The 13,854-nt window shown below is 40.2% G+C and overlaps 1 protein-coding gene across 3 annotated transcripts in view; it reads left to right on the top strand.

The window, feature by feature from the left end:
* alk (ALK receptor tyrosine kinase) overlaps window positions 1–13,854 on the top strand; it is a 484,391-nt gene that overhangs the window by 427,443 nt on the left and 43,094 nt on the right. For all 3 annotated transcript variants that reach the window (XM_074661350.1, XM_074661348.1, XM_074661351.1), the window contains exons 12-14: window positions 1,441–1,606; window positions 5,014–5,161; window positions 12,404–12,514. In XM_074661350.1, the coding sequence (XP_074517451.1) occupies window positions 1,441–1,606; window positions 5,014–5,161; window positions 12,404–12,514 (425 nt within the window). The remainder of the gene's footprint in view (window positions 1–1,440; window positions 1,607–5,013; window positions 5,162–12,403; window positions 12,515–13,854) is intronic.

Here is a 13,854-nt window from a genome sequence, read left to right as displayed (position 1 = left end):
ACACGCTCTCTCTCTGAAATGACCTGTGTGACCACCCCGTGTGTGCCAAAGTCTCCCGTCACGGGCTAGATTTTCTAAAGCCTGAAAACAGAGCCATGAGGAGGAGCAGAAGTCTAGTTTTCTCGCAGAACACTTGCATTGCAATATGCTGAAAGGTTATTATGGATTTTTTGCCCAATGATGCCAAAAACATCCTGCCTACTGCCGCGTTAAACATGTCATTATTCTTATATAATGCAAAAAAGATGAAAAATCTTTTTTCTTTTTTCAAAAGTCATGAGGCTGAAATGTTGCTGCACAACAGGAATGACCCACATCCCCAAAACTCATTACGAAAGCCCAATTTCTCTCCGTAACTCAACTGTACATAATTAATAAGAAAATGTTCTCATTTTGTTGTTCATAGGTACACACAGGCTAAAAATACCAGCTTCCTGCGGTTATTTTCTCCAGTCAGAGAGAGTGGATTTTGGCGAGAGAGCCCTGTAAATATTGGATTCTCAATTCCTGGGCTTCATCTCTAATAGGCACCACACAGCAGGCGACTTGAACAGCGAAAGGTGTTGTTGTGAAAGCATCATAACTTTAAGTTGCACTCCTGAGACTAGTCTCATATCATCTCTTCTTTTTCCCCCTGTATCCTGTCGCAATCAGTTTACGACTGCAACCGTTCTTCCAAAAAAACAAAATTAAAAAGTCTGTTCTGTATCGTATCTAATCACAAACACTGTTACAGTCACATTAAGCAGCAGCTCAGAGGCTTTGAAAGCCATCATGTGAGTTGTTCTGTTGCAGGAGTGACTCTGACTTGTCAGATTTGCAGCCCCTGCTCTTAAATTAATGATAAGTAGTCTCGGAGCGTTTGCCGGCCAGGCAGACGGAGAAAGAAGAGAGAGAGCGAGAGAGAGAGAGGGGTTCTTCACTGCCGGGTGTCTTCCCCGCTGCTCTGTGTTCACAAGCCTTAAATCAGGATTTAGCACTGCGGCGTTAAGTCCTTCCACGTCCATCTGACAAGACTAATCTCGTGCTAATTACAGTGAAAAGAACTCCAATTAGCACCGACGCGTGGGATTACACGGAAAATGAGGAGAAATGTTTGTCACCTGTGATCCTGTCACTACGTCCCCTGCGGCGGTTGTGAATATGATAGCTCATATGATTAGCTTCCAGTTCGGAGCTCGCCTTACCAATATGTAATACTGTTCTACATATGAGTTTTATTGATGTGAAAGTGGAGCGGTGGGGAGTGTTGAAGTGGAATAAATGGGGGACAAATAGAACTCTAATGAGTCTGTGGTGCGCGCTGAATTTCAGCCTCTCTGTCATCTTTAAGTCTGCTTATGTGCATGTGTGACTGAATGCAGAGTATATGTGCTTCTACAGCTGTGTGCTCTATGAAGTGCTGAAGTGAATTCATTTTTTCTTTTTTTTCATCCACAGCCAAAAAATGGATCTTTCATACCTGTGGGGCTGTAGGCCCTGAAGGGCCAACTCCCACTCAGTGCCTCAACTCCTACAGGATCAGCAACGTCAACGTGACAGTCGGCACCCGAGGGCCCTTCAAAGGCATTCAAATGTGGCGGGTCCCGGAAACTGGCACCTACAGGTAGGTAGAAAGCCTCACAGCACACTTGTTTTCATTGCCAATTTTTATTTTTCTATGCCAAACTTTAGTGTTAACTGTCCTGGCTCCAAGACTCTGTAACAATTTTATATCTTTAATAAAGGTGCTCAATATGAAATCCAGAGCGTGGCTGCGGTCGAAAAGTAAAAAAATGCCATCCTAATGTTTCCTAACCACTTTTCGTTGACCTCGATGGAAAACGTCATGAGATCAAGGAAAGATGAGGAAAATTCCTAAGCACTTAGGAAAAGACAACCGTAGTGTTAAGAGACGTAGTGTCACACTAGGCTGCGTGATTATGATGCGACCGCGGCAGATATTAGTGACGCAGGGCAGGTCTGCCGTGGTGAAACTACAATGCTCTGAAGATGGACTACAAAAGGCGCTTCTTTGTCCTCGTTTGTTATTAAACCGCTCTTTCAGTGTCAGGCTGCTTCACCTGCGGTGTGTGAAAGAGAGATATCACAGGTCCTTTCGCTGCTGGAACACTTCACATCAATTTATAATAAAGGATTATCTGACCTAACGTGGACAACCAGTGAAAAATATCACTTCGTTACCAAGGTTGGAATTGAAATTTTAAAAAAAGGAATAGCCTATAGGCTACCTCAAAAGTTTATATGATAAATATTGAGTTCATATTTGAGTTATGGAGAGGGGCAAGAACCATTAAATGTATACTTCTCCCTACTCCTTTCCAGACCTAATATTTATTTATGTTGATTATTTGTTTATAGACAGTTTGCTATATGTTTATTGTTTACTGTTTTTTTTTTTACTTGAATCCGAATGGCTAGATGAATAATTGTTAAATCTATGCAAGATAAGCATATCGTTTGTTTTCATGAACGGCCGAATGGTGCGTTGCTTTAAATGTCGGCCGCAAGGAATTGTAGGGTGGCATTATCTCCTTTCCTTTGGTAAAGGATGGTGCAGTGTATCCTATGCTAAAGGAGATAAGCATTGAAGCACTTTTCCTCATAGCTCTTATCATGGCTGCCACTTAAAACTTCCTTTTGTTTAGTGTTTCCTGTTTTATTTTTGATATACCCACCCTGTGTGTGTAATGTCACACTGTGTGTTACTTCCTGCCTTTGTATTTTCCCGCCTTTATGATTGTCCACCCCGCCCTGATTGGTTTCACCTGCACCTGATTAGCCCAACTCCCCAGTCTGTTTGTCTCTCTGTCAGTTTGTCATCCCTCCTTGTGAGTTGTGTTTCTCCTATTTTTTTCCCCCCTTGTGAGACGTTTTTCTCCGTGTTGAGAGGTTCTTGTTAACTACTTGTGACTTTATACTTTGTGGATTGGCTTTTTGTTACCCGTCTGCTGGACCAGCTGCGTTTTTTTATTCTGCGTAAGTTTTTCTGTTATTAAATCATTGCCCTCTGCCTGCTTCCTCCTCATCCTTATCTGCGTTTTGTGTTCAAGCCTGTTATCCCTGAAAACCCCTGACAGGACCAATCCTTAGGTACATACACTAAGCCTCATGAGCACAAACACTACACAATACACATTTAACCTCTCATCAGCACTCACATTTTTTTGCAACAATGCAGACTCTTCCTCCCACCCACCTCCACTCCTCTCTGCATCAGCAGCACATCAATCTTCTACAAGCAAACAGAGAAATAATTCCTATCAGATTCTTGCAGGAGGGAGCAGAGGCTGGAGTAATGACAGCTAAATAGCATGATTCACTCCACACCAGGCTCCAAATCCCCAAACCACCCACTTCCACGACTATGGCGGTGCTCTTTAAGGCTTCGAAACACCTGAACAATCAGCCTCAGCACCTTGACCTCAAACTGCGTACCACTCTAGGATTAATGCTGTAATATCCACTACCTTGTCGGAGATCAATATGCCTCCTGTGGGCATTCATGACAATGTGAGGCGTTTAACTTGGATTTGACTTGGATGGTTCAAATAAAAAATGTTTTTGAAAGCCTCCTACGTCAACACAAAAAAACAAACACCGCTACGCTCAGCCAAAACTCTTGGGTCTTAAAATACCCAGCTAACAACAGCGCGGACAGCTCTGTCTTAACACATGTCCCGGAGTTTTAGAAAAAACGCCTTCTGTCTCCGCAGAAGAAAACCCCAGATTTGTGGTTTTGATGCGGCCAGGTTTAGCCGGCGGAGTCTGTAAATGAAGCTGACAGACGGTCACAGAGATGAATATGCGCTCTGCCTCTCCCAAAAGTCATTAGGCAAACAGCTGAGGTAGCAACTGAGCACCGGGCAGCGTCCTCTCTCTCCCCACCAAGCACGACCACCGGGGATGAGAAATGTAGAAGTGCTACCAAAAACCAATCAAGTTGTTTTATTTTCCTGGCAAGAAAACTGGAGCTTTTGAAATTAGTGTCTTCTGCTGTGAAGGTGTGTGTCTGTTTGTATCTATCTCTGTGTGTTTGTGTGTCCATGCACTCTGTAGTCTGTGTGTTGTTTTGTGTAGCCTATATGTACTATGCTAGGTCAAACAGTTTTTATTTAAAACACCCAGCAGGGTTAAAGTGTGTTTTAGTGTTTTCAAAATAATTTAATATGCAAAATAATATTAAAGGTCCCATATCGTGCTCATTTTCAGGTTCATACTTGTATTTTGTGTTTCTACTAGAACATGTTTACATGCTGTAATGTTAAAAAAAACTTTATTTTCCTCATACTGTCTGCCTGAATATGCCTGTATTCACCCTCTGTCTGAAACGCTCCGTTTTAGTGCATTTCAACGGAATTACAACGGAATTGCGTTGCTAGGCAACAGTTTGGTCCATGTTTACTTCCTGTCAGTTGATGTTATTTTCATACACTGCAACAGGATATAAACTGGGACACATTTAGAATGTTTATGTTTAAAACCCTGTAATGATCTAAATATTGTATATTTGTGACATCACAAATGGACAGAAATCCTAACAGCTTGTTGCAAACGCACAATTTCTAAATACGGGCTGTGTGTATTTCTCTGTATATTGAGCGTTTTTATAGTTAAACACTATTTATATTGCACTTAAACCTGCTTTATAATATAAAAGACATGAAAATCTCACATTTTACAATATGGGACCTTTAATACATATACAGTATATATTTATACAAAAAAGACACAAATTAAATACATATTCCTGTATTAATCTTCACCATGTTCTTTTCAAATTTATAAGCAGCCAATTGATTTTCAAGATCTCCCCACATTAACAATGTATTTTTGATTGTTATTTAATGTTGTGCACTCATGAAATCGCAGGTGGAATAGATGAGGACTGTTAATCAGCCTCAGGTTATTTCTGATAAACACCTGCTGTACAGCTTACGATTCACACCTTTCCACATAGAACTCCTCCTTGTTTGATTTTCATGTCGTCTTGTTTCTGTTACCCTTCCCCAGGATCACGGCCTACGGTGCAGCTGGCGGCCGAAGTGTGTTGGCAATGAGCAGGTCACATGGTGTCTACATCACCGGAGACTTCCTGCTGAAGAAGGGCGAGCAGCTTTACGTCTTGGTGGGACAGCAAGGAGAAGACGCATGCCCCAATGTAAGTCATGCAGTAAACACTGTAGATGTTCAGTAGCATATGAGAACCTACAATTTACAGGATGCCATGAAAGCAAGATAAACATAAGGAATGGATTATAATACAGATTAAATTTATGGATCTGCTTTGAAATAGCTGTACAGGCTGCAATAATTCAACTTAACTCAACTCAAACATATTTCTCTTTACTTCTCTTACGTATTTGTTATCTCAAAATGATGCCAAAGTAGGAAGATTAAAGTTGTTGTGAATCGAACTGAGTTATAGCCCTCTCCACACCATGACTAGATAACATTGGAAGGGACATTTATTGTGAAACTCAACATTCTTTAACAATGTGTAAGTTTCAACTTTCAGACCAACTGAAATCACATTTAGTCATCCGTTTTTTAAAAATATATGGTCAATAGTTTTTTTATTATTAAGATTAAGATGTCCCTGTCTGTGTTTGATTGACAGCAGCTGGCAGGCTGCAAACTACATGTCATGGGCAGCCAGACAGTGTGTTGTTAGTGAAGACTACACCAGCATCTAACTGGACAGTGACATCTACATGCTGTTAAAATGTGCACTTTTCACGAGTGAATGTTTGTGTGGTGGCTCATTCAACAAGCTGAGGTGCAGACAAAATGTGTGTTCATGTTTCTAAGCAGAGCTGGCCATGACCAATTTGGTGCCCTAGTCAAGAGTTTAGCTGGTGCTCCTCCGCCTTTTTTTTTTGTGCCTGCCGGGAGGTTCCTGACCTGTTATTTTTGTACATACAGGATTGACATAGTCTCTTAACCTGCTTTGACTTGAATCCGACCAGAATGCACAAGTAACAGTAACATATTGAAAAAAAAGTAAGCTGATATATATCTTTTAAATTAGATTTTCTTGTTTTGTTTGAATAGTCCAAAACTTAAACCTGCAGTAGGCAAAATATTTTTTGGCATCATTGGGCAAAATTTCCATAATAACCTTTCAGCATATTGTAATTCAAGTGCTCTGAGAGATAACTAGACTTCTTCTCAACATGGCTGCCGGGTCACAAACTTTCTCATTTTACAGCTAAACAGTACACTACCAGATGATTCTGAATACATTTGAGGCAAGAAATGGGCAGTACAGTAAACGAATATTGATCAGCGTTGCCTAGTTTGACCGTTTGATCGGAGTTCACGAGTTATTGACAGCTGCTCAGAGACGGCAGCTGGACGGCAGACTCCAGCTCGGCTCTGATTGGTTGTTTTCCTCCGGTCTGTGAAATCTTGCGGATGCCATAAGAAGCACCGGAGGAATCGGAGACACATGATTTTTTTTCAAATGAGACATGCACTACTGTCAGGATATAGCGACTGTTTTATGAAAATAACTTTTTTTAATCATATTTGCTCCAATCTCACCTACTGCTGCTTTAACCTGCTTATAATATAGCTACCATATTGATATTGATTATGAGACAAAAAAAAGTCTTAAATCTGACCAGAATGCACCAGAAAGAGTAACGCATTGAAAAAAACAAAACAAGCTAAGCTGAAATATATCTTTTAAATGAATGGATCTTTTAACCTGTAACCTACTGGTAGGAATATTTCTAACATGATTTAACTCATCAAAGGTGAAAATAGATCTTAAAAGTGAAAAATAGAACCATGGGTTATATTTTAATTAGACTCTGCCTGTCTCATTGATCACCATGACCTTAAAATAGGAATGATTCTCCTCCTCAGTTCTTGGTTTACTTGGCCTACTTTTAACCCTCTGAAAACGATGATGGATCATCTGACTCGCATTAACATTACTGTCTTTTGAAGGCGGTTGCAGGTTTCAGTTTTTAAGAAAGTGGACATACAGTATCATATGAATCTGTTGATACCAAATATGTCATGCTAGCTTACTGGGATAAACGTCGCTCCAGAGTTGAGCTGTCTTTGCCACGAGGTCCGCAACACCTCAGTGGCAAACGGCAGCGTTATGGCCGGCTGTTTGTGCCGCCTCCGGCAATTGGTGCCCTACACACAGCACGTGTTGCACGTGTGCCTAGCGGCGGCGCTGTTTGTGAGTTAAATAACAAGGAGACATTAGCAGGAGAGCTAATGTAGCTACATTAGCTCATCCACAGTCTCCGCATGGGTTGTTGTTCAGAGTCTGTGGCTCTTGTGTTGCGTAGCAGGCTGCTCTCTGGCTCAGTGTGACCTAATGTGCCAATGATGGAACGCTGACTTTTCTGCTTCATGCAAGATTTGATTAGCTGTATTGAAATAAGGTCTCCATACGAAGACGGCTATGGATATGGATATTTCACAAAATTAATGCAAAACTAGGGGGCGCCATTATGAAACCAAAAAAATATAAATTCCTCCCTCGGTTTCAGATGTTTTTTCTCAAAAGAAAACACAGAACAAGTGATTTACAGAGCATATATGCATGCAGCATAGCAAATAAAGCTATTTAATTTCAGTTGGACTTTAATAGGAGAACCTTGAGATTCTAAAATTCACGAAACTGGGGATCCGGTAATTCTCCTCATGGACCCTGACCTCACTTTGGACACCCTTGCTCTAAATCGCAACATTTAATGGCCACCAGCAACTGTTTGGATCTGCATTTGGAGCTCGTAGTGATCTCCCCTTTGTCTCTCTTAAGCTTACTTGTGTTGTTTCGCCAGGGGTGGCTGTCATCCATTATGCTCTGAAGTTTCTTCACTGGCAGCCGCGCAGCATGCTTTCCCTCACAGTTCACAACGCTGAGGCTAAAACCCTCACAATCCCTCTAGTCGCCAATGAAACCATCCATCATCTGCTGTTTAAACCTTTGAAAACTAAGGCCTGTCACGACACTGAAAATAGAACGAAAAGGGCTTAGTTGCAGAAGATTATTTAGAGGAGGAAATTACCAACAGATTCCGAAATTGTTTGAGAAAACACAGTAGTAAAACTCATTCCTTTTTATGGAATTCACACATTGTTAGTTTGTATGTTGTATAGATATTTTTTAGGGCTGTCAATCGATTCAAATATTTAATCGTGAGTAATCGTAAATGAATCGCACATTATTTCTGTTCAAAATGTACCTTAAAGGGAGCTTTTGTCAACTATTTAATACTCAAATATGCTTGCTTTATGCTAATGTATGTATATATTTATTATTGGAAATCAATTAAGAACACAAAACAATGACAAATATTGTCCAGAAACCCTCACAGGTACTGCATTTAGCATTTAATTTATGCTCAAATCATAACATGGCAGACTCAAGCCCAACAGGCAACAACAGCTGTCAGTGTGTTTTAAATACTTGACAAATCTCCCTTTAAGGTACATTTTGAACAGATAAAAAATGTGAATAATTTACGATTAATCATGATTAACTATAGACAATCATGCCATTAATCGCGATTAAACATTTTAATCGACTGACAGTCCTAATTTATACAATTTTTATTATTAGAGCAAGATGGTGAGCATTAATTTATTGTATTTATTATAAGAATACCTTTGTCATCAGTTGTCCATCCATGTCCTTTTGGCTCTGGTTTGTCTGGCTGTCCTTCCTAGCAGTGCCTCCACTGCTGCCTGGTAATTGGCATGCTTTATATGCAGCCGTAAGCAGTCCCTGCAAGGGGCATGTAGGCTGGACTCACCTGCACCCTTTTGGTGCAGAATAGTAGGTAACACCGATCATTGACATCACAAACGCTAGGTGATCGGTGCATACATCCTGCAGACAAATGATTCCATATTGCTGTTTAATTCCCCTGATACATCCCAGGGTGTTCCCAGGGATTTAAAGGACTTTTGGAACGTCTTGTTTCAAGAGTTACAAGTTTGAGAGCGCCGAGTTTTTCCTCGTCAAGCAAAAGCATTTACGCTATCACAACCACTAAAGGCATGTACGCCTACAAGAGGATCACATAGGTCATGTCCAAGGAGCGGAGCAAGGTTGCAGATGTTGACGTACCTTGTACGATTCTGAGTGCCACATTTCTCATACAGGGGGCAGTTTATCGTCTTACAGTGTCCCAGACAAAGGATCATGACATTCTTAGCCTCACTCACAATAACTGTAGTTTTATAGCCATTCTGGCTGGCATGATTTGCATGTAGGAGCATACGGTTATCCACCTCCTCCATGGGAAGATTTCAGCTCTTCAACAACATTCCAGTCGTCTTTGCTCAGACAATAGCATATCTCTCCACGGGTTGCAAATAACTGCTTTGCCCTGAAGCTTTACCTGGTTCTCTGCTATATTCCACTGGTCCACGAGGAATGTTATCGAGGCTGTTTTTCTGTCTATATTGCATAACAGCTTTCTCCACTGTTCAACATCGTGTCCTTGGGCAATGCTCTTTCGTTGAGTGCTAATTGCTGAACCATGACTACATCTCTCAGCATTCTTGATTGATGTTTTCAAGTACACGTCAAACACCACTATCTATTCGCTTACGGTTTCCTCCTTCATGCAACGCTAAGTTCAACCAGGGCCAGCAATCTCTCCTAAAGTCTCGCCATCAACTTTCAATTTCCGAACGAAGTCTGATTCCATCAGCGATGCATGCAGAGTGTTCTCCAACATCTTCAACTGCCGAAGCTGATTCCTCTAACCCTCTTCCAAGAGTAGCCTTGTTAGTTTTCCGCAACGAGCCAACTGGAAGCTGCCCAAGACAATAAACCAAGTGGATGAGCCAGGACATCTTTAACGTGAAGATCTCTACTTTGCAAAGCAATGACCATATGCCCAAAGAGATCTCTGTCTGCTTTCAAAACCACCTTCTTGTTTTGTGCTTGGTTTACTCTATATCACTTTTCGTGATACTTGAGAATGTCTTCAGATTCTGTTTTCTCATTTTGTCGTGTTTTCATTACCTTCAAAAGAGCCCTTTATATCTACATATGGAGCGGGTCCTCTTCCGCCGAGCGCGCCATTTTGCATCGCCATGTTTCTACAGTAGCCCAGAACGGACAAACTCATAGAACCTATATGCTTTGTATATACAGTATGTTATGTATAGCGTCTTTGCATGTGTAATTCTATGTGTGGCTCAAACTTAATAAATGCATATACTGGTACGTAAGATCTTACGATAAACAGAAACCTACAGTGTGGATACTATAGGGCAATAATGGCAAAATCAATTTGTCCCAAAAAATGAGTACTCTTTGGAAACGGTTATCATGTCTCAAAGTAGACTCCTTATTTGGACCCTACAAACAAACTGGTACCAAAGAGATGTTGCCCTCTTAGGGCGTTTTCATATTATGTACGATTGATTTGCCACCGTCCAATAGTAGTAGCAGTCCCCTTCCGTGTTTTGGTACAGTTGCCATTCAAACCTGATGCGAACCGTACTTGAGTACACATGAACGGACCGACAAACTGTGCCCGAGTAAGGCATGGATCATAATCAAACGAACTGGACTTTGGGACAAGTGTACTCCGATACGGGCCTCCTTAGATGGTACCAAAAACTCTGGCCTGGCCTTACTTGACATAATCCTTTCAGGTGAAGTGTAATAAGATGATGCTGATTTAGCAGCCCTTCCTGCACGGTTATAGTGGTTATAGCGGGACATGAGGCAGCTCAAGTGCCTGTTGTTTTTATTTGTGTCTTTGTTTTCAAGAGGCAGAATGTGTAGCTTAGCAGGCAGGGGTCCTCGCCACTGTCACCCAGTTATTAGTTTTTAACACAGTGTGTCTCGAAGTGCTCAGTGCAGACAGCGGAGAGGAACTGGGCTGTTCCAAAGTGAGTCTGAAGTTGTTTAAGGTTCCTCTTATTTCCCCCCAGTTCTGACAGAGAGAGACAGAGACTCTCTCCAAAGGGTCGCTCTGAAAGTGATTTGTGCTGTAGAACAGTGTTTCCTCACACACCTAGCATTTCCTCTGGTGAGGGAAATGATACCCCCCTTGTCCTTACAAATACTCTCTCTATCCGGGTGTGTCTCTTCTCCTTCTCCCGTGCACATACACAGATTCTCAAGCACACACACACACCTTTGTGTCGTTTTTTTTCTCTCTCTCTCAGACACAAACTCAGCCTTAAAGTGAGAAGCTGCAACGACAGAACAGGCTGTGAGAGAGAAAGAGTGAGGAAGACTCTCAGAACATTTGAATGCACTGCCTTTTTACCCCCTCTACCTGTCAATCACAGTCACTAAAGCCCCGCCCCGCCCTCCCCCCACCTCCCTCCCAGCACCTCAGAGCGTCGGTTCAGACAGATGACGGAGTCGAGGGAGAGATGAGCGACTGTGAGTGTGTGTGTGTTTGTGTGTCAGAGTAAGGTTCAGACAGAGTGGAGGGAGGAAACTCGCGCCCCTCTCACTCTCAGAGTAGGACTGGCTCCAGGCAGTTCAGCATGACGGCACACACAAGGCAGACACATCAATTCAAAAAACCTCAGCAATGGCAAAGTCCCTGCATCTACCATCCCTCTCCAACAAAACATCCAGTTTCATTTATATAAAGAGGCTCTATTTCTGGAACAATGACATGCTGACCATCTTTATTGGCTAACATGATTAATCAACTTAAAACACATTGACAGTATAATAATCTTTGACTGTTTCAACATACAGTTTGACTTTTCTTATTGGTGTACGGTAAATGAACATAAATATATTATCAAGTATAGTAATAAAGATAGGCATGTCTGAATGAACCTGAACCGCTCAATAGCAAACTATTGAGTGTTTCCAGTGATGGGGGATTCATTGGAGTTTTGTAAACAACCTTTTAACTGTTAAAAAAAAACACTCCAGCTCTATTTACAGATTTGCAACATAATTAACTATACAGTATATAGTATATTGAATTAGTTGTTGTTGAACCTATCAGCCTCATTTACTCCAATTTGGTTTCCATCAGCTTAGAAATCAGCACCAGAAATGTCTTATTCAGTCAGAAACATTAATCCATCACTGTGAGCAGGAAGCTGTTCTACAATAGTCAGACAGATTTACCGTCACGTGAACAGGAAATCAGTAAATACTCAAATCTCACTGGAATTGTCTTCTAAAGGGAACATCGGTCCTTGCCTCTTAGTTCCTGCGTGCATCTGGATATTTCTGCTTGGTATTTGCTCACCATTGTAATGCTAAAGCCTTAGACTCACAGCAGCTGGGATTTGGCAAGTGCTCAGCCTTCTCATACAGACAACTGACATCCATGAAAGCAATTCTTTGGTGAACTGACATCTCTCTCTCTCTCTCTCTCTCTCTCTCTCTCTCTCTCTCTCTCTCTCTCTCTCTCTCTCTCTCCTGCAGTCCAACGGCATGCTGAATAAGATCTGCCTGGAACAGAGCGGCCCGATGGTGAACAAAACACAAGTGAAAGGCGGCGGAGGAGGAGGTGGCGGGGCTACGTATGTGTTTAAGGTAAGAAGGTGCTGAGGGAATGAAGCACTCAGGAGCAAAAGGAGATATTTTTACATTTGATATTTAGGAACTGAACATTTTTGTAGAGATTTTGTATGATATGATGACATGATATAAATTATTCTCATATATAGAATCAGCCCGGTGTCTCTGTTGCTACAAGTACTTTAGATTACAATGCAGGTTTTGGGGATATTGACATGACATGGGCTCACTGTACCATTAAATCAATTCATATCAAGGAGATCATTTTATCAGATTTCATGATAACGATATTATATCTAAAGAAAATTTGACAAACAATAATGCTATCAGTCAAATTCATCTTTAATTTTGCTTATTTTGCGTTTTGTTTCTTTTTGGCAAATTAATTACACTAAAAATATGAGTGTAGGGAGGTGGAGAGAGAGTCTGTAATAATTTAAGAGGTGCTGAACAATGTTATCATATTTGTATTATTAATGATACCAATATTAAATTGTTTTGAATATCACGCTGATCGCCAATACTGGTATATCATGACACCCCTAGTCATACTATAGTATGTCATAAATAATCACAGTATAGTAAGTTATAAAGTCATTGTATATTACGTCAGAAAAAGTAATAGTATAGTATGTCGAAAAAATAAGTCATAGTATAGTATGTCGAAAAAACGTCATAGTATAGTATGTCAACATTTTTTTTAAAAAGTCATAGTATACTATGTCGAAAAAAAGTCATAAAAGTCATAGTATAGTATGTCGAAAAAAGTATTTTTTTTATGTCGAAAAGAGTCATAGTATAGTATGTTGGAAAAAAAAAAAAAAAACATAGTATGTCGAAAAAAGTCATAGTATAGTATGTAAAGAAATAGTCATAGTATACTATATCGAAAAATAAGTCATAGTATAGTATGTCGAAAAAATAAAGATAAACTCATATAGCATGTTGAAAAAAAAGTCATAGTATAGTATGTTTAAAATATAAGTCATAGTATAGTATGTCGAAAAAATAAAAAAAAGTCATAGTTTTGTATGTCGAAAAAAAATATAAGTCATAGTATAGTATGTCAAAAAAAAAGTCATGGTATAGTATGTTGAAAAATAAAAAAAAAAATCATAATATAGTCTGTAGAAAAAAGTTAAGAAAAAAAAGTCAGTATGACGTAAGAAGCCATAATCAATCAGAATAAGGTTTATTTTGCATAGATAAATACATTTTACTTCATACAACTATTTTAGTAGATACATACATGGAAGTTGACTGATGTACTAACACAGAATAGAAATAACAGCTAAGAACAATAATGACCAACAATCAAACAAGATTATATCAATAAAACAAAACAAAAAAATGTC

The sequence above is a fragment of the Sebastes fasciatus genome, chromosome 15 (genome assembly GCF_043250625.1).
Source record: "Sebastes fasciatus isolate fSebFas1 chromosome 15, fSebFas1.pri, whole genome shotgun sequence".
Taxonomy (NCBI): domain Eukaryota; kingdom Metazoa; phylum Chordata; class Actinopteri; order Perciformes; family Sebastidae; genus Sebastes; species Sebastes fasciatus.
The sequence above is the reverse complement of the archived record's forward strand: the minus strand, read 5'-3'. Positions and strand labels throughout refer to the sequence as shown.